Source organism: Molossus molossus, unplaced genomic scaffold (genome assembly GCF_014108415.1).
Source record: "Molossus molossus isolate mMolMol1 unplaced genomic scaffold, mMolMol1.p scaffold_m16_p_2, whole genome shotgun sequence".
Classification (NCBI taxonomy): Eukaryota; Metazoa; Chordata; class Mammalia; order Chiroptera; family Molossidae; genus Molossus; species Molossus molossus.
Window position 1 is genome coordinate 40,243,551 of NW_023425355.1, and position 16,930 is coordinate 40,260,480.

At 37.2% G+C, this 16,930-nt stretch overlaps 1 protein-coding gene across 1 annotated transcript in view; it reads right to left on the reverse strand.

Annotated features, from left to right (window-relative positions):
• Positions 1-5,157: 5,157 nt before the first annotated feature.
• Positions 5,158-16,930, reverse strand: part of TRPC5 (transient receptor potential cation channel subfamily C member 5) — a 157,993-nt gene continuing 146,220 nt past the window's right edge. Inside the window, exons 7-10 of the mRNA XM_036271288.1 lie at positions 11,348-11,551; positions 11,076-11,117; positions 9,929-10,018; positions 5,158-5,850 (exon numbers count right to left, since the gene is read on the reverse strand). Coding sequence (XP_036127181.1) covers positions 5,158-5,850; positions 9,929-10,018; positions 11,076-11,117; positions 11,348-11,551 — 1,029 coding nt within the window. The remainder of the gene's footprint in view (positions 5,851-9,928; positions 10,019-11,075; positions 11,118-11,347; positions 11,552-16,930) is intronic.

The window sequence follows — 16,930 nt, forward strand, 5'->3', positions numbered from 1 at the left end:
TAAACATTCCAATATGTAAAAGTAAAACTCTCAAAACCACCTACCAGCACCTTTTCTGTACTACCATGCAGCATAAAGATGGAAATTCTAGGCCACATATCAACATACGAATAGCAATATCTCAGTGTACAGTGAATTTGACTTAAAGTATGCATACTGACTTAATTCACCAAAAATTGATATTTTTATTTTTATAAGTTAGTTTTCTTTTCTTCTAACCTAAAAGCTTTACTTTTTCTTTAAACTAGAAACCGCAAATCCTGAGAGCTCTAATATTAAGAGTTGTGCTACAACAGATGCCTTGGTGGTAATTAATTTTAGCAACTCCTCACCACATCTCAGGAAGTTTTTTTTTTTTTTTTTTTTTTTTTTTTTTTTTTTTTTTTTTTTTTTTTTTTTTTTTAATTGAGGTTATTCCTGCTTGCCCTCCTTTCAAATGATCCAATAATTACCAAAAGGGATGAAGAGCCAAGGCCAGAGCAATGAAATGGTATCGTTTCATTGTGTGTGCGCACACATGTATCTGTGTGCATACACAAAATTCTCAGTTTTACAAAATTCCCCCAAAAGCAATGCAAGCCAAACCCCGCATCTGTTGGAAGAAAGTGATGGAAGGTCATTGGAAATATAGTAAAAATAGCTTGTCTCTGTACTAAAGTAATGCTCACATTGAATTGGGGTACTCAGTTCTTAGTGGCTAGTTCTATAACAACACAGTGGATACTTGAAATAATTATCTAGATAAAGCAAACCAAAGAAACAATCTAAAATACCCACAGATTTCATGCAAAGCTGTGGGGGTTGGGGTTGGAGGGAGCTTACAAGTAGGTGTGAAGTGGTTAATAAATGATCCAATGCCCGGCAGGTGTGACTCAGTGGTTGAGCATCGACCCATGCACCAAGAGGTGGCTGGTTCATTTCACAAGGCACATGCCCAGGTTGTGGGCCCGATCCCCAGTGTGGGGCATGCAGGAGGCTGCCAATCGATGTTCTCTCTCACCCATGTTTCTATCTCCCTCTCTTTCTAAAAATCAATACAGAAAAAAATTTTAATAATAAATAAATAAATGATCTAAATAATTATATCAGCTTATATTGGTTACATCCATACAACAATTTGTTTATTGGCATTGTTTTGAAAATTTGATTACCAAATTAATATAAATTTTTCTTATGTACTTTTAAACAGAAAAGAATGTCTGCCTAACTTCAAGGAACTTTTACCTACTAGTTCAACAAACCAAGGTCTGGGCAACTTAAAATTTTTAGTCAAAACACCACTTGAGTCTCATCCACAAGGTAATATGAATATCAAATTGTTATTTATATTTTCTGGCCAAAGTATCAACTCATATTTTTCACTGAAATTCTCAATGAAATTTGCATGGGAGGGTTTTCTCTGCCGTAAGAACTATAAAGTTCTTATTGACGAGCTATTTATTAATGGCATTCAAAAGGTAAAGGACTTTTTAAAAATTCTTTAATCAAATTGCAGACACATGTTTAGATATTTTGTACTTAGCGGAAATAGCCTACATTAGGTCAGAGTAGGATGAAAAATGACTGTGGGAGGCAGAACTGGAAATTTTTCAATATTTCTATGTAAGTGGACAGAAGTATTACTTGAAGCATTTATATCCCTGTAAAATTTGGCATCTTCCCAAAGTAATGATTTTGAGTTTGGAATCTTTCCTCTGTCTTTGTAGTACACTGATTTAAAGCTAGAAGTGGAGGAGATACTTCAACAATGGTCATTTTCTAATATAATTCTAACATAAGACATGTTCTTTATATCTGCATTATCCTTGCATGATCACGGAGACTTTAATGTAATTAAACAAAGAATGTGTCTGTGTAGAACTGATAAGAAAAGCAAGTAATGGAGGTGACCTGTGACAAATATTAAGTGATTCTTGTACCATTTATAATTATATTTGACTTGCAACTACATTTTTAACTTCACATTAAATATGTCAGTCTGAGATTGTAGAGTTCACGGCATTTTGAGCAAATGAACAAAAAGGTAACTATAGTGGCCATTCCATTTCACATCTTATATGTATAACACACACACACACATATATATATTTATATATGTATATACAATTACACACACATATATACATGCATGTGTGTGTGTGTGTGTGTGTGTGTATATATATATATGCTTTATAATAAACGTCTTGTTTCTATGATCTAGAAGATTTGGGTTTATTGACTTGCTCTGCGACCTTAAGCAAGTCATTCTTCTCTGGGCCTCTTTTTTTTTTCTATTTGTAAAATCAAATTTGTAATAGAAGCAATAGATCCTCTCTAAAGTTTTCTTTTGGGTCTAAAAATTTTTTTAACTTACTCTCATGTTAGTTCATACCTTCCCTAGGTTGAGAGGACATATTTAAGTTAAGCATTTGATTTGAAATACCGTTCTTGACAGTAGCTGATCCAGAGGTTAGAGAGATGAACACAAATCTTCTGGCCTTCCTACTTTCTACTGAGTTAGAGCTAATAAAAACATTGGTGTCACCAACATGGAAGTTAGGGCAATAGCTGTTTAGTTTTAACAGCAAAGTGGCCTCAGTCCCTAACACAGGTAGGCCTAAACATAGCCAGTGAAGTTTTAAGCCCAAGTCCCAAAGACAATAACCCTGAGAAGATCTGAAAAGGAATGTACTATCCATTAAATATTTACACTGGTTTCTTTCAGTAGTAGAGATTGGCTACTGTGATCTATACATATTCCCTCTTTAGACCCTAATAGAAAACTAGATTTTGGAGCATGGCTGTAGAAGTGGCCAACCTTGTTTTCTGAGAAACTGATAAAGTAGTGGCAGAACAAAATTATCACAACTACATGCATTTGTGAGAAAGACATGTTCTTCTTTTGATGGCATAGGGCCATGTATTGGTTTTTGATGCTATCAACATGAGTTAGGAAAGTAACCCATGTTCTATTTATTATTAAAAATAAATTTGATAATTGGGAAAGTTGATTCTATAGCTTTAGGTACCTTCCTTCCGAAAAGTAACCTGTAATTGATGTCAGGGCCATTTATGATAATCTCACTTAGAGAAGCAGGGGAGAAGTTGGATTTGAGTAAATGATCACTTGAGATATGATTAAGGAATTATTTGGGGACCATCTTTTGCCAAATGGGTCTTGATGTGGCTTGTTCTCTTGGTCACTTTTCCCTGGATCTGAGATTTGTTCTTCAACAACTTTTCCTGTTTCTCTATCCACCCTCCTGCCTAATTTTTATCTTCTTCATGTGTAATATTCTGACCATCAGTCACCAAAACTATGGCTGGAAATGGGAATTAATTTGAATAACAGAAACCACACTGTCAAAAGCTATATTGGAGGCATATTTGCATTGTTTGAAAATGCTTCATTTTGTCTCCTTATTATGGGGCAATGAAACTATAGACTAAGCTGTATTTGTTTGGGAAGGGAGAAAAAACAATTGCTGGCTTCTATAGCAGCTTCTGTAGGTGAGTAGTGCTAGAGAGGTATGTAAGACTCTATGTGGCCAACCACAAAAATTCAAAACAAATTTAAAAATAAATAAATAAATAAAGAAAATGTTTGATTTCGCTTATTTATACCGGAATGCATATACAGAAATTAAGTTGGATTCCTATTGCAGTTGACATTTATAAGAACAGTATGACACCTAACTCTCTTTTTTGAGTTACATACTGTTAATTTAATCTCCAGGACCCAGACCTAGGCCTGTTTCAGGTTAAATTTGAGGATACCTTTGTGCTAATGTTGGTGAAAACCACCCTTGTTCAGAAGGTTATCTCTCAGCAGTTATTGGGTCTAACATAATGACCATATGCATTATGAACTTCATTTTTTTTTTTTTAACCTGCATCTTTGTAGTTTGACGAGGTCCTCTTAGGCCATAGACAATAATTTGTTGGGATCTATAAATGCAGCTTTCTTTGAAGACAGTAGAATTTGGATCATGTTTATAGTTCCATGAAACCACTAGGGTTGTTATGTTATATATTAAACATACGTTTACACATGCAATTCCATTGCGCCCAGTGAATATTAAAACTGCAACTGCAATCAGGTTATCTAGACATAAAATAGTTTTGTTGTTGTTTTTATCAGCAATTAATTAAATTGAAGAGGCTCTTTTCAGATTTCGACACCTCAACAAGATGTCATTTTTCTGATAAAAATGTTTTCAAATCCAGTCCTTTATCTTAGAAATGCTTTTCAATAGCAATGATGATTAAAACTACCAACAGTAGATGGGACCCTATAAATATACCAGCTAATTTTTTCTTGCCAGTGTATGAGATGTAGTAACTATTGGTTATAGTGCAATAGACATTTTTTAAAAACAGTATACATCCTAAATGCTAATCTCAGTACTATCAAATTTTAAAATGTAGTAAGTTAACTGAAATACACAAACGCAAGAAATGAATTCACTACTTATTAGATATGACATATACTATGGGGTGGATATTCATTGGCATACATTAAGAAACTAACACCTCTTTAAGAACCAAGAAGTCAACAGCCCCCACGATAAGGAGAAGCTATAGTGTTTGAAAACAAAAACGATGGCCAAGTTATACTTAGACACCACAAGCTGACAGTTCTTTGATGCTGTTCATTGAACCAAAATGGGCAGCATGGAGCACTGAATGGTAACAAAGATAGGCAGGTTTGTTTGCCTTATCTTATAGCTGGTAGGAACAGCTGAGCACAACCCTCAGACCAGTGGGGAAATGGTGTGAGATCCTGAGGGAGATCAGGAATCTGTGCGGCAGCAACAGTAGCAAAGTGGCACCTGGAGCTTCAATGAAGCAAGGGTAAGAAAAGCAAAGCCAAAGCGTTAAGCACCCGACTGCACCTCTGCTGATTAGGGGCACACACCCCTTCAGTTGGTTGTGAAATGGACTTAGTGTTTATAGGTATAGAAAGGCAAATCATAGTAATATAATCATCATCATCATCATCATCATCATCATAAGAACAAAAAATGGAAGAATGTGCCTATAAAAGACAGTGAAAATAATGAGTTACTTTCCTTTCTGGGGTGAACATAGTGAGGGGATTATATTCTATGCCACCTCTGATAGCAAGGAAATTACAAATTTTCTGCTGAGTTCTAGAACAGGTGATAGTGGCTTGACTTAGAGCCGAGTTGTAACTTGTTCTTCCTGTCCATCACCCCATTTGTGCATGAGCAAGTCACAAGCCTCTCCCCAAGTTTCAAATACATCCTCTGAGGAGTCTAAAAGTTTAGAATTTGAGGAGCAGATGCTGGATGCACAGTGAAGAGAGCTGGAACAGGCTAGAGGGCATTCACTGCTCTGAGCAGTGCCCCGGGCTTCACCTGATTCTACCTCACTGAGGTTAATTTCACTCTGAGAACACGCCTGTGCTTTCCCTTTCTCCATCTGAGAATATCTGATGTCTTGCCACATATGGTGCTGCTGAATGAGTCCATCAGAAATTGTGTACATTGTCTCTGAACTGGGTTCAGACATATGACCATTAAACTTGGAGAATAGGAGACTCAGTTTCTTGAGAGAAGGACCCATGAAGGAGCGTTTGCTTGATGACTCAGTTTTTGACTTTCCTTGGGCACCACTGGCTTTTGGCATGGTTCTGATGAGAGGTGGCCCATGGCAGGCCTTTTTCTTGCAGCCTAACCTGAAAGAGACACTCTTGGATTTGGCCCGAGCCCCACCACTGCCATCATTAGTATCATCCCTCTGAGAGAATTCAGTGCTACTGGTGGAAAAGCTTCTCCTTTGGTGTTTTCTATTTCCTAAGAGGTCAAGCACTTCATATCGAAAGCTGGAGATATCCTGCTTTAATTCCTAGTGTAAGAGAGAAAACACATGATGTTATGATACATGGTCTTTAGAGAAAACTAGGTACATTGGGTGTTCTTTGCAATGTTCCTGGTTTTGCATAACAGCAAATCACAAAGTACACGAACTACCAGGAAAATGTCACAATCTTCCAGTATAAGAAAAACATTAATAATTATGTGGGCAGTCCAGCTGGTGTGGTTCAGTGGTTGAGCATCGACCCATGCACCAAGAGGTTGCTGGTTCGATTCCTGGTCAGGGCACATGTGTAGGTTGTGGGCCTGATCCCCAGTGGGGGGCATGCAGGAGGTGGCCAATTAATGTTCTCTCTCATCGATGTTTCTATCTCTTTCTCCCTCTCCCTTCTTCTCTTTCTAAAATCAATAAAGAAAAAAAAAATTTTAATTATGTGGGCAAGGCTGGCCATTGGAAAAATTGTGCAATTGGTAAAGTTGATTTCAAAACCTCTGCATCAGGGGCACACAAACAGACTAACACCTGCTAAAGCATTAACTAACAATTAAGGAATTAGATTAGGATACTGGCTTTCATAGGTATAGGTGTCTGCATATAAATGGGCTCCTGAACAGGAAAAGCTTTCAAGACTGTAAGGTCTAAAACTAGGAAAGTGGAATGTGTCAGGTAATGAGGCTGCTATTTTGGAAGAAGGGGCACGATTCATGCAAGTCCCTATAAAATGTCTTCTATCTCTAACTGGCTGCTCAGATACTAGATTGCTCCTTTTAAAATCATCTTTTAAAAGCTTGGCTGGTTTTAGGATCCTGTGCCTGGAAATAGCCTGAGGTGGCTCAGAAAGCAGGGCATAGGTGCCAGAAGTTCTCTGACAGGGACCAGGGCCCACTGCCCCAGGGTTGGAAGACCAAGGGGGTTGTTACCCTGGAGGGTTACTAGGGCTTGCTCTGACCCAGCTCTTCCCCTGTGCTGTTCACTGTTTTCCCACCAGCCTCTGTCACCAAAGTTGCTGCCCTAGCTATGGATACATGCTTCTTCCAGAGAAATAAAATTAGTTTCTATTTTATGTTTAAAAAAATAACAGAAACCACACTGTCAAAAGCTATTTTGGAGGCATATTTGCATTGTTTGAAAATGCTTCATTTTGTCTCCCTATTATGGGGCAGTGAAGCTATAGACCAAGCTGTATTTGTTTGGGAAGGGAGAAAAAACAGTTGCTGGCTTCTATAGCAGCTTCTGTAGGTGAGTGGTGCTAGAGAGGTATGTAAGACTCTAGCCAACCACAAAAACTCAAAACAGATTTAAAAATAAATAAAGAAAATGCTTGATTTCACTTATTTATACTGGAATGTACACACAGGAATTTAGTTGGATTCCTATTGCAGTTGACATTTATAAGAAACTAATTTTATTTCTCTGGAAGAAGCAGGTATCCATAGCTAGGGCAGCAACTTTGGTGATAGAGGCTGGTGGGAAAACAGTGAATAGCACAGGGGAAGAGCTGGGTCAGAGCAAGCCCTAGTAATCCTCCCAGATAACTACCCGCTTGGTCTCCTTCCAACCCTGGGGCCATGGGCTTAAATCTGAGCATGCCACTCCCCTGCTTAAAACCCTTTAGTACCTTGTCACTGACCTTAGAAAAAAGTAAAAACTCTATATCACATACTACAAAGTTTTTCAAAGCCTGGTATCTATTGATCTCTCCTTTCATCTCTTCCTACTATCCACAGGTTCTTTACTGTTTGCCTATGTGGATATATTCTCTCTTGCCTCTGGTCATTGGCCTGTGACTCTTCTCTTTGTCTAAATACTCTTCTCCCCAGCTGTATTTATCTGGCTCCTTCTTCAAGCCTTAGCTTAAAAACCTGCCCTGACTCCCCAAGTCCCAGTTGAGTGTTTTTCCTCTCTGTCTCTACAGCCCCCTGTGTATATCCTATTAGAATACTCATTTGTCACCCTTTATTATTATTGTTTATGTGTCACTCCATGAGAGTAGGGCTGGCTATATCTTGCTCAACACTGTACCCCATCACCTATTGGATTGCGTGGCACATAGCAGGCCCTCGATAGATGAATCATGTCTATGGACTAGGATAATGACCTTCCTATGTTTCTTAGAAAATAGGCATGTTGACTGTTCTCATTGTTGCTGTTGGACTGAATCCCAGGAGATGAAGTGGTGGAAGCGTTAATACTGAGAAGCCTAGGAGAGCCATTGTGAGGCCTTCTTCCAGGGCTCCCATGAATAGTACTAAGCACTTATATTTCTAATGTTACTTATCATAGGGTAAATTTTAAATGTATTCATTAAAAAATCATCTTTTTGAGATTTTAGAGGATGTAGATATTTGTTAAGTATAGAGTTATTACTTTATATGACTTTGTTTTCCTTTTAATGTTACCCCTTCCCCAGTGTTATATACTGTCTCTTTTTTTTTTTCAATTACAGTTTACATTCAGCATTATTTTGTATTAGTTTCAGGCATACTGCATAGTGGTTAGACAATCCTATACTTTACAAATTGTCCCCCCTACATTTCCAGTACCCACCTGGCACCTTACATAATTATCACAGTATTATTAACTATATTCCCAATGGTGTTATCTACTGTTAATGAATTTTGTGCACATCCTTTTGGGTTGTGTTGATAAATTGATAGGCAAGTAGTGTTTTGGGCCCATATACGGGCTACATATTTTCTCTGCATTATGCATGCTTTTATAGAACTCATTTTTAATTTCTTCAATTAATTTGTTGAAATGATTTGGAATTGCTAGGGTGAAGGAATTCAAAATTTATATTTTGAATCAAATTTAGCTGCCTATTTGTAGATGCTCTCATCAATCTCTTCCAGTGTTCATTCATGAGGCTTCAAACTGGACAACACTGTTCAAAACTGAAAGACTTTACATGTCAGTGTTTTTATTCTTTTGACACTGTGATGTTACAGAGAAATTATTCATGTGTTCCTATTCAGCTCAATCATGTATTCTTAATCCTTAGTTGTCATTTGTATTATTTCATTTTCTTTTTTCCAGTTCCCTTGGGTTATAATGCCTGTTACTGGTTTCTAAAAGCTTGTTTATAACTAAAGACGTTAACCATTTCTCATGTTTTTTGTTATTATTTTACTATGGTATTTTAATTTTTGGTTTACCAAAGTTGTGTATTAAATATAATCATGTTCTATTTAAAAAAGAAAATATACATGTGTTCTAGGATAAAGTTTCTCAACCACTTGACATGTTGACCTGGATAATTCTTTGTTGTGGGGCTATCCAATGCATTGTAGGATGTTTGTAACAACTCTAGTCTCTACCCACTAGATGCCAATAGCACATCTCAGCATGTCACCCAAAAATGTCTCCAGGCATTACCAAATGTGTCCTGGGGAACATAATTGCCCCTGGTTGAAAATCTGTTTTAGGGTAGTGCCAGTATTGATAGAATATTAATGTTTAATGGTAGTATTTCTTAAATCTCAGATTTAATAATAGATTCTATTGATTTTTACCTTATATTTTTTAACTAAAGATATAATTTAAATCTTCAGGTGTCTTCCCATTGCTAACTTGCCCCTCACCACACATTCTTGTCACATCGTTTAAAGCACTCACTTACTAAACTAAGAAATACCCAGAATATAAAAAGAATGCATAGGGCAGATTCTTTTGTTCATAAAACCAATTGTGGTGACAGATGTTGATAAAATATCTCCATCTACTGAATAACAGACTATTCTCAGAGAAAGAATAAAAATTGTAGCTAGTTTTGCTGTATTACAGGCAACCGAAATTTCATCACCAGAAACCTCAAACACTGTGAAGATTAAATGATGCTTAAGAAATGTGAAATGAGCTCTGGCCGGTTTGGCTCAGCAGTTGGAGTGTCGACCTGAGGTCCAGAGAGACCTGGGTTTGGTTCCCACTAAGGGCACATACCTTGGTTGCAGCTTGTCCCCTGCCCTGGTTGGGTTGTGTGTGTGGCAGCCACTTGATGTGTCCCTTTCACGTCGATGTTTCTCTCTCCCTCCCTCCTACTCTATCTGAACAACAACAACAAAAAAAGAAATGTGAAATGAGAAATTAAACTATTTCATGGTTAAATTACCTTAAAATTTTCTTCTGTTAGTCCTTCATTTGTTTTCGAATTTCTTATCATAGCAGCCACATATCTTTTGACTAAATTCCTGATAACTTCCTGGAATTAAAAACAACAACAACATGAAGATGCATTTTCTTCTTGGGTTCTCAGTAAAATAAGAAACATACACAAGAAATAAAATATGCGTAGATCTTCTTTGCGGTAGAAAGATCTCCAGGATCCAGCCATTTTCTGCAAAAGCTCAGTTAATTTCATTGGCTATATAAAGAATGATTATGTGTCCAAATTTGGTAGAAGTGTGGACCAGCAAGATCAAATTCATCTGAAAGAAAATTTTTCCACCCAAGCATAAGTAAACACAGATTTACATTTATAGAATGATTAGAACAGAATAATTCTTGACTGATCATAGTCAATACCCTTGCCCTTCAGGCTAGATTAAACCTTAACCTGTCTAGCTAGTTAAGATGAGAGTTGTTTTTTTTTTCCTTTTATAAAATCAAAAAAATTGTTCTTTAGTGTCACAAAGTCTTCTGATTTCAGTGTTCACTAAGTACTCAATCAAGATATTTTCCTTAGAGACAATCTCAGTTCTTTGCAGTGATGGCCTCTGTTTACATAGCTCTCTGAGAATGGCACACACATGGTCACTATGCTTTGTATTAGTAATGGTAATGATGATAGCTACTACTTAACACAATGTGTCACACACACACACACACACACACACACACACACACACACATACATACATACTCACCACTAAATTCTCACAATAACACTGGGTTAGTTTTGTTAATTCTCATTAACAAATCCCCACTGGTTAGTCGTCATCCATTGATATTTTAGATAGAGTGGAAGGGAGGGAGGGAGAGAGAGAGGGAGAAACATCAGTGTGAGAGAGAGACATCTATTGGTTGCATCCTGCAGGACAATCCAGGTACATACCTTGACCAGAAATCGAACCCAAGACCCTTCAGTTTGTGGGACTCTCTAACCGCTGAGCCAAACTGGCCAGGACAATACTGAGTTAGTTTTATCATTCTCATTTTACAGATGAGGAAACCTGAGCCTTGGGGAAGTTAAGTGACTTGTCCAAGGTCGAACAGCTGACCAAGAACTATTGTGCTTAGTTTCTGTGAGGAAGCTTTACCTGATAATGTTGATTCTGTATCAGGCTGTCAGCATGGCGTTCCTATAATTCAAAATGAACAGAGAGGTTACATCAACAGTCTCTCAGAAATCCATCCACCCAAATATTATTTAGAAATATTAGGACTTGAGAATGACAGGAGTTCCTGCCTGATAAACCCCCAAACATTTTAGGTTGGAGTGATTTTATGATGTTTAAGGTAGGGAGTGTCACAAATGAAGAAAGGTAGGAAACAGTTTTGTTTAAAAAGAAAGAATTTTAAAAAGCCTTACTGTGAAGCTTCTCAAGTCATGCCTTCTCTGTCTACCATCAGGGTCTCTTTTGGGGCAGAAGGTATTATTAAACCAGTTGCCAAGATATAGAAATGACTTGGGACTGGGGATGATGTTGAAAGGAGGTGGCAAAGTACCGCCTTCATCAAAGTAACTCATCCAGAGCTTTGTCCTTGCAAATTTCCACTCGATATCTGCATGATCCTATGAAAAAGAGAAATTCAAGGATTCAGGATGGGAAACTCCAAAATGCACCCATATCTCATTCTCTAAGTTCTACCTTGCTTCTATAGAAGAAAATTTGTCAATAGGTATAAAAATTCAAATTACACATACTCTGTGATTCAGTAATCCTACTTGTAGAAATTTATCTTATTAATATACTCATAAAAAGATGTGTGCACAGGACTGTTCTCTATAGCACTGTAGTTTATTAGTAGCAAAATATCCAGCAACAACCTAAATATTCAACAATAGGAGACTGCTTAAATAAATGATGTTACATCCATAAAATTGCTTACAATATAACTATTTAAACATATCTATGAACATGTATATGTGTATATACATTTGTCTGTATATTTATAAAACCTCTAAGACCTCTATGTCAAAATAGCAACACAAAGCACACAATGTATTATGTACAATGATCTCATTCATGCAACTGAAAAACCCTTTATATTGCATGCTTACATGTCCCAGACAGGTACACACTAAACTGGCAACAGTATTTATTTTTAAAGAGTGGGATTGGTGTGGAGAGGTTTTCTTTTTAAAAAAATGAATGTTATTGAAGTATGATTTACACAGTAATATTTACCCATTTTAAGTATTTAATGAGTTTGATTATATATATATATATATATATATATATATATATATATATATATATAAAATTACCATCATAACCAAGACAGCCAGACAGACACACACACACCACACACACACACACACACACACACACACACACACACACATTGGAGTTTTATTCTGAAAGTTTTAAAACCTGCATGGACTGATGTAACCACTACCACAATCAAGATACAAAACCATTCCATCACCCACAAGAATTCCTTAGTGTTGCCCCTTTGTGATCAAACTCTCCCCAACCTCTGACAAGCACTGCTCCATTTTCAATCCCTATAATTTCCCTTTTTCAAAATGTCATATAAATGGAATCATACAGTAGGTAACCTTTTATGACTGGTTTATTTCACTCAATATTAACATATTTTTTTGTGTGTGTGGTACGTGCCTCTAGCGGGAACCAAACCCGGAACTCTCTGGTCCACAGGCCGATGCTCAATTGCTGAGCCAAACTGGCCAGGGCAATATTAACATCTTTGAGATTCATCTACATTTTTGCATGCAGCAATAGTCCATTCCATTTTATTGCTGAATAGTTTCCCATTATATTGATGTACCACATTGTTTTTTCATTCACCCCTTGAAGAGCATTTGTTTTTTTACCATGTATGAATAAAGCTGCTATGAACTTGCCTGATAGGTTTTTGTGTGGACATAAATTTAATATCTCTAATCTAAATATCTAGGAGTAGTATGGCTGAGTCATGTAAAGTTAACTTTATAATAAACTTTCAAACCGTGTTTCTACATATAGTGGCTGCATTGTTTTTCATTCCCACAGCCTGCTCTATATCCTCCTTAACACTTGTCAAGTTTTTATGGGTTTTTAAACTGATATTTAGAGAGAGAGGAAGGGAGAGGGAGAGAGAGATAGAAACATTGATTGGCTGCCCCCAAAGAAGACAAACAAATGACCAATAAGTACATGAAAAGATGTTCAACACCATTCGTCATTAGAATGATTCAAATTGAAACCACAGTGAGACAGCTTCATATCCACTAGAATAAATATAATAAAAAAGACAAATAATACCCAGTGTTGGTGAAGATATGAAGAAACTAGACTTCTCACGCACTGTTGGTGAGAATGTAAAATGGTGCGGCTGCTTTTGAAAACAGTATGGTAATTCCTCCAATGGTTAAACATAAAGTTACCATATGACCCAGCAATTCCACTATAAGCTATAATATACCCAAGAGAAATAAAAACATATTCCACACAAAAACTTGTAGACAGCCCTGGCCTGTCTGGCTCAGTGGTTAGAGCATTGGCCCTCGAACCAAAGAGTCATCGGTTTGATTCCTGGTCAAGGGCACATACCTTGCTTGTGGGTTCAATCTGGTTCAGGTCATGTGGGGGATAAACAATTGATATGTCTCTCTCATATCAATGTTTCCCTTTCTCTCTCTCCCTCCCTCCTTCCTCCCACTCTGTTTTAAAAAGTCAATGAAAAAATATCCTCGGGTGAGGATTAAAAACAAGCTTGTAAAACAATGTTCATAGCAACACTATTCATAATAGCCAAAAAAGCATTTGATTTTGACAAAGAATAAGAGTCATGCAGTGGACCAAGTTTTAAACCAGAGGCATATTTTATGAGCTTAGGATATTCTCTGTTGCTCCTCATTGCACCTACTCCACTTAGGTGAGGATATGACTTTTGATAAGCATTTTGAAAACAGCACAAGGAACCCAAATGCAACCATTCCATTTCCCTAGTGCTCAAGTGAGTTTGGGCTGGGAAATACTATATAATAGTTTAAAAGAAGTTATTACAAATGATCATCACAACAGTCCTTTCCCATTAATGTATCATGTATCAGTTCATTGTCCATTTATCCATTCATTCTTTGATTCCTGTGTTGAGCAACTACCATATTCCAGGCACTCTGCTGAGGGCTGAGTATAGAGAGGTTACTGTCCAGTACTGGTTGTAGGAATACCACAAAAGAACATAATTAGAATACAGAAGTAACACCTGAATCCTGAAGATTGAGCAATAATATACCACAAGGCAGGATTGGTTCAACAGTTTGAGCTGTAAAGTGATAAATAAGGTATTTATTAATTCATTCATTCAACAAATACATACATGTTGTTGAGTGCCTGATGGACACTAGGTGTTAAAATTGTAGCAGTGAACAATATGGTCAAGATGATTTGACGTGTAGAAATCTGTTTTATTTTCAACCCTTGATCTAATTTGAATGACAAGATTATGAATATAGCTTTTGTAGTTGTATTTGTCTAAAACTTCCCTAAATATATAATGTCCAAGATATTTTCATTCATTTGTATGGGGCTAGCCTTTTACCTTATGTGATAGACAAATCAGACATTGGCTTTTTTTGAACATTCTCCAAGATCAGCCCCTGGCTGGATGCTTTTGTGTAATATATATCCTACACAGTCATGGGCTGTGAGCCTTCCAATTCCCAACTTATAAAAATTTTAGGACTTTTGTGCTACCATAATGTGCTTTTAATGGCACATAGATGTACATGTGTGTTCTAGTTCATGTGTGTTCCCTGCAATACCTTTAAGATTAGCAGGTCTTGTAGAGCAGGCCAGGGCTTCTATTTATTTTAACTTCTTTCTCAGTGCCAGTGTAACGTACTTGGACTATAGGGCATACCCTCAAATGTTGTTGACTTGCTCAGATTATGAACACATGGCCAAATGAACATGTCTGTTCAATTTTGCATTTCTCAGCAAATTCAAGCTTAAGATTATTTTCCTTACAATAAAAAAAGAAGGCCAATTTCTTACCAGCTTTTGACAAATTCTTATGTACTCTTTCAGATCTCTTGCCAGCAACCATCTTGCTCTAGCAAACTGGAAAGCTTTATAACATAATGCAAAGGGAGCATGGCAGGCAGAGACATAGCAGAGCAGAGCTAATAATAACCTTTAAAAAGAAAAGTTCCTCCCAGGAATCTTGGGACTGATGGCAGACTGGTTAGAGGTATATTTTTGGGAGGGGAACATTTGAATCCTTCACATTAATTAGTAGCAACACAAAACTCTATGGCATTCAAACCCCAAACTAAGGTGAGATAATTAATATCCCTGACATTACAAGGAAAGTCTATCTCACTTTGACTATTTTCTTCTCCTGGTAGAATTCACGGTATGCTTCTCAAATGTTGGTGTGCATAAGAATCACATGGAGCATTTGTTTAAAATTCAGATTTCTGGACCTCACCAGATGTTATGCGTTGTATTGTAATTTTGCCTCAAAGCTAAAAATGCAATTTTTAAAACATAAGCATTTAGAGTTGTTCCTTAAGGGATTGATTCCAGGACACCCCTCAGATGCCAAAATCCAAGCATGCACATTTTCCTCATATAAAATGGCATGAAACAATTCATACAGTCAGCCCTCTGCATTCATGGATTGAAAACATTTTCAATCCATGGTTGGTTGCTTCACCCCATGTTGAAATCACGGATATGGACAGCTGACTACATATTATAGCTTTTGTAACTCTGTTTTTGTTTTGATTCATTTAAAAGATACTATATAGGAATCTTCAAAATACAGTAGTAGTCCAGGCCTCCTGCAACCTCTTAGAGGCCTTGAAGTAGAGAAAGCCCCCTCAGTGAGTATTATTATACCCCTCCACGCCCTCTTCTCCAACTTACTCCACATGTGCATTGGTCTAGAGGAGAGACAATTCCCTGTCAGTGAATGGTCAGCAATCCTCTTCTGTTCCCCAAGGCTGCTAGGTGGTTAGAATTTTCTGGGCTAATCATTCTGTGGCCTGCTGGGAATGACTTTGATATTGGTTTATCTAATTTAGAGCCTGTGTAGCAACCTCAATTCAAGTACACCAGCTTAGCTGCAAACAGCAGGAGAATAAGGAGAGCCCTCCCTCCAGCTTCAATTCACTGCCCATCCACTGCTCCCAATACTCCCTTGTACCCTAGTATTTATGCCCCCCAATATCTCATTTAAGCCTTCCCAGATGGCTAGAGCCCCTCAGTGGATATTACAAACAGGTCCTTCTCCCTACTGAACATGTACAGTTGTACAGTGGGCAGCTCTTATGTCTGTCCCCCCTATCCTAGGCATAAAATGTATGTTAGTCTCTCTCCCCAGTTAAATTGTTAGGTGATTGGAGTTACTGCTTGGCGCACTCTGGTCTTTCTTTTTTGGGGGGAGAAGAGGTCTGATTATGTTTATTTTTCTTTCAGTTTTATTGAGATATAATTGACATCCTGCACTGTAAAAGATTAAGGAGTACAGCATTATGAGTTGACCTACATATATTGTGAAATGGCTACCACAATAAGTTTAGTTAGCATCCATCACCTCATATAGATACAAAAAGAGAAACAAAATGTTTTTCATTGTAATAAGAATATTTTAGGATCTACTTTCTTAGCAACTTTCAAATATACTATTCAGCAGCATTAACTTATAGTCATCAGGTCATACATTATATCCTCAGTACTTATTTTTCTGGAAGTTTGTACTTTTTGACCACCATTATCCATTTCTCTCACCTCCCACTCCCTGCCTCTGGTAACCACTAATCTGATCTCTTTGTCTACGACTATGGGTTTTTATTGATTAATTGACTGATTTTGAGAACATGGTTATTATAACTGGGGGCTGTGAAACAAAGGAAGGACTTAGGATAGAAGAAGCAACTGGAGAGACCCTAGATAGGACTGCTTTGGCTCTCTGAGAAATTAAAGTCACAGTGGCA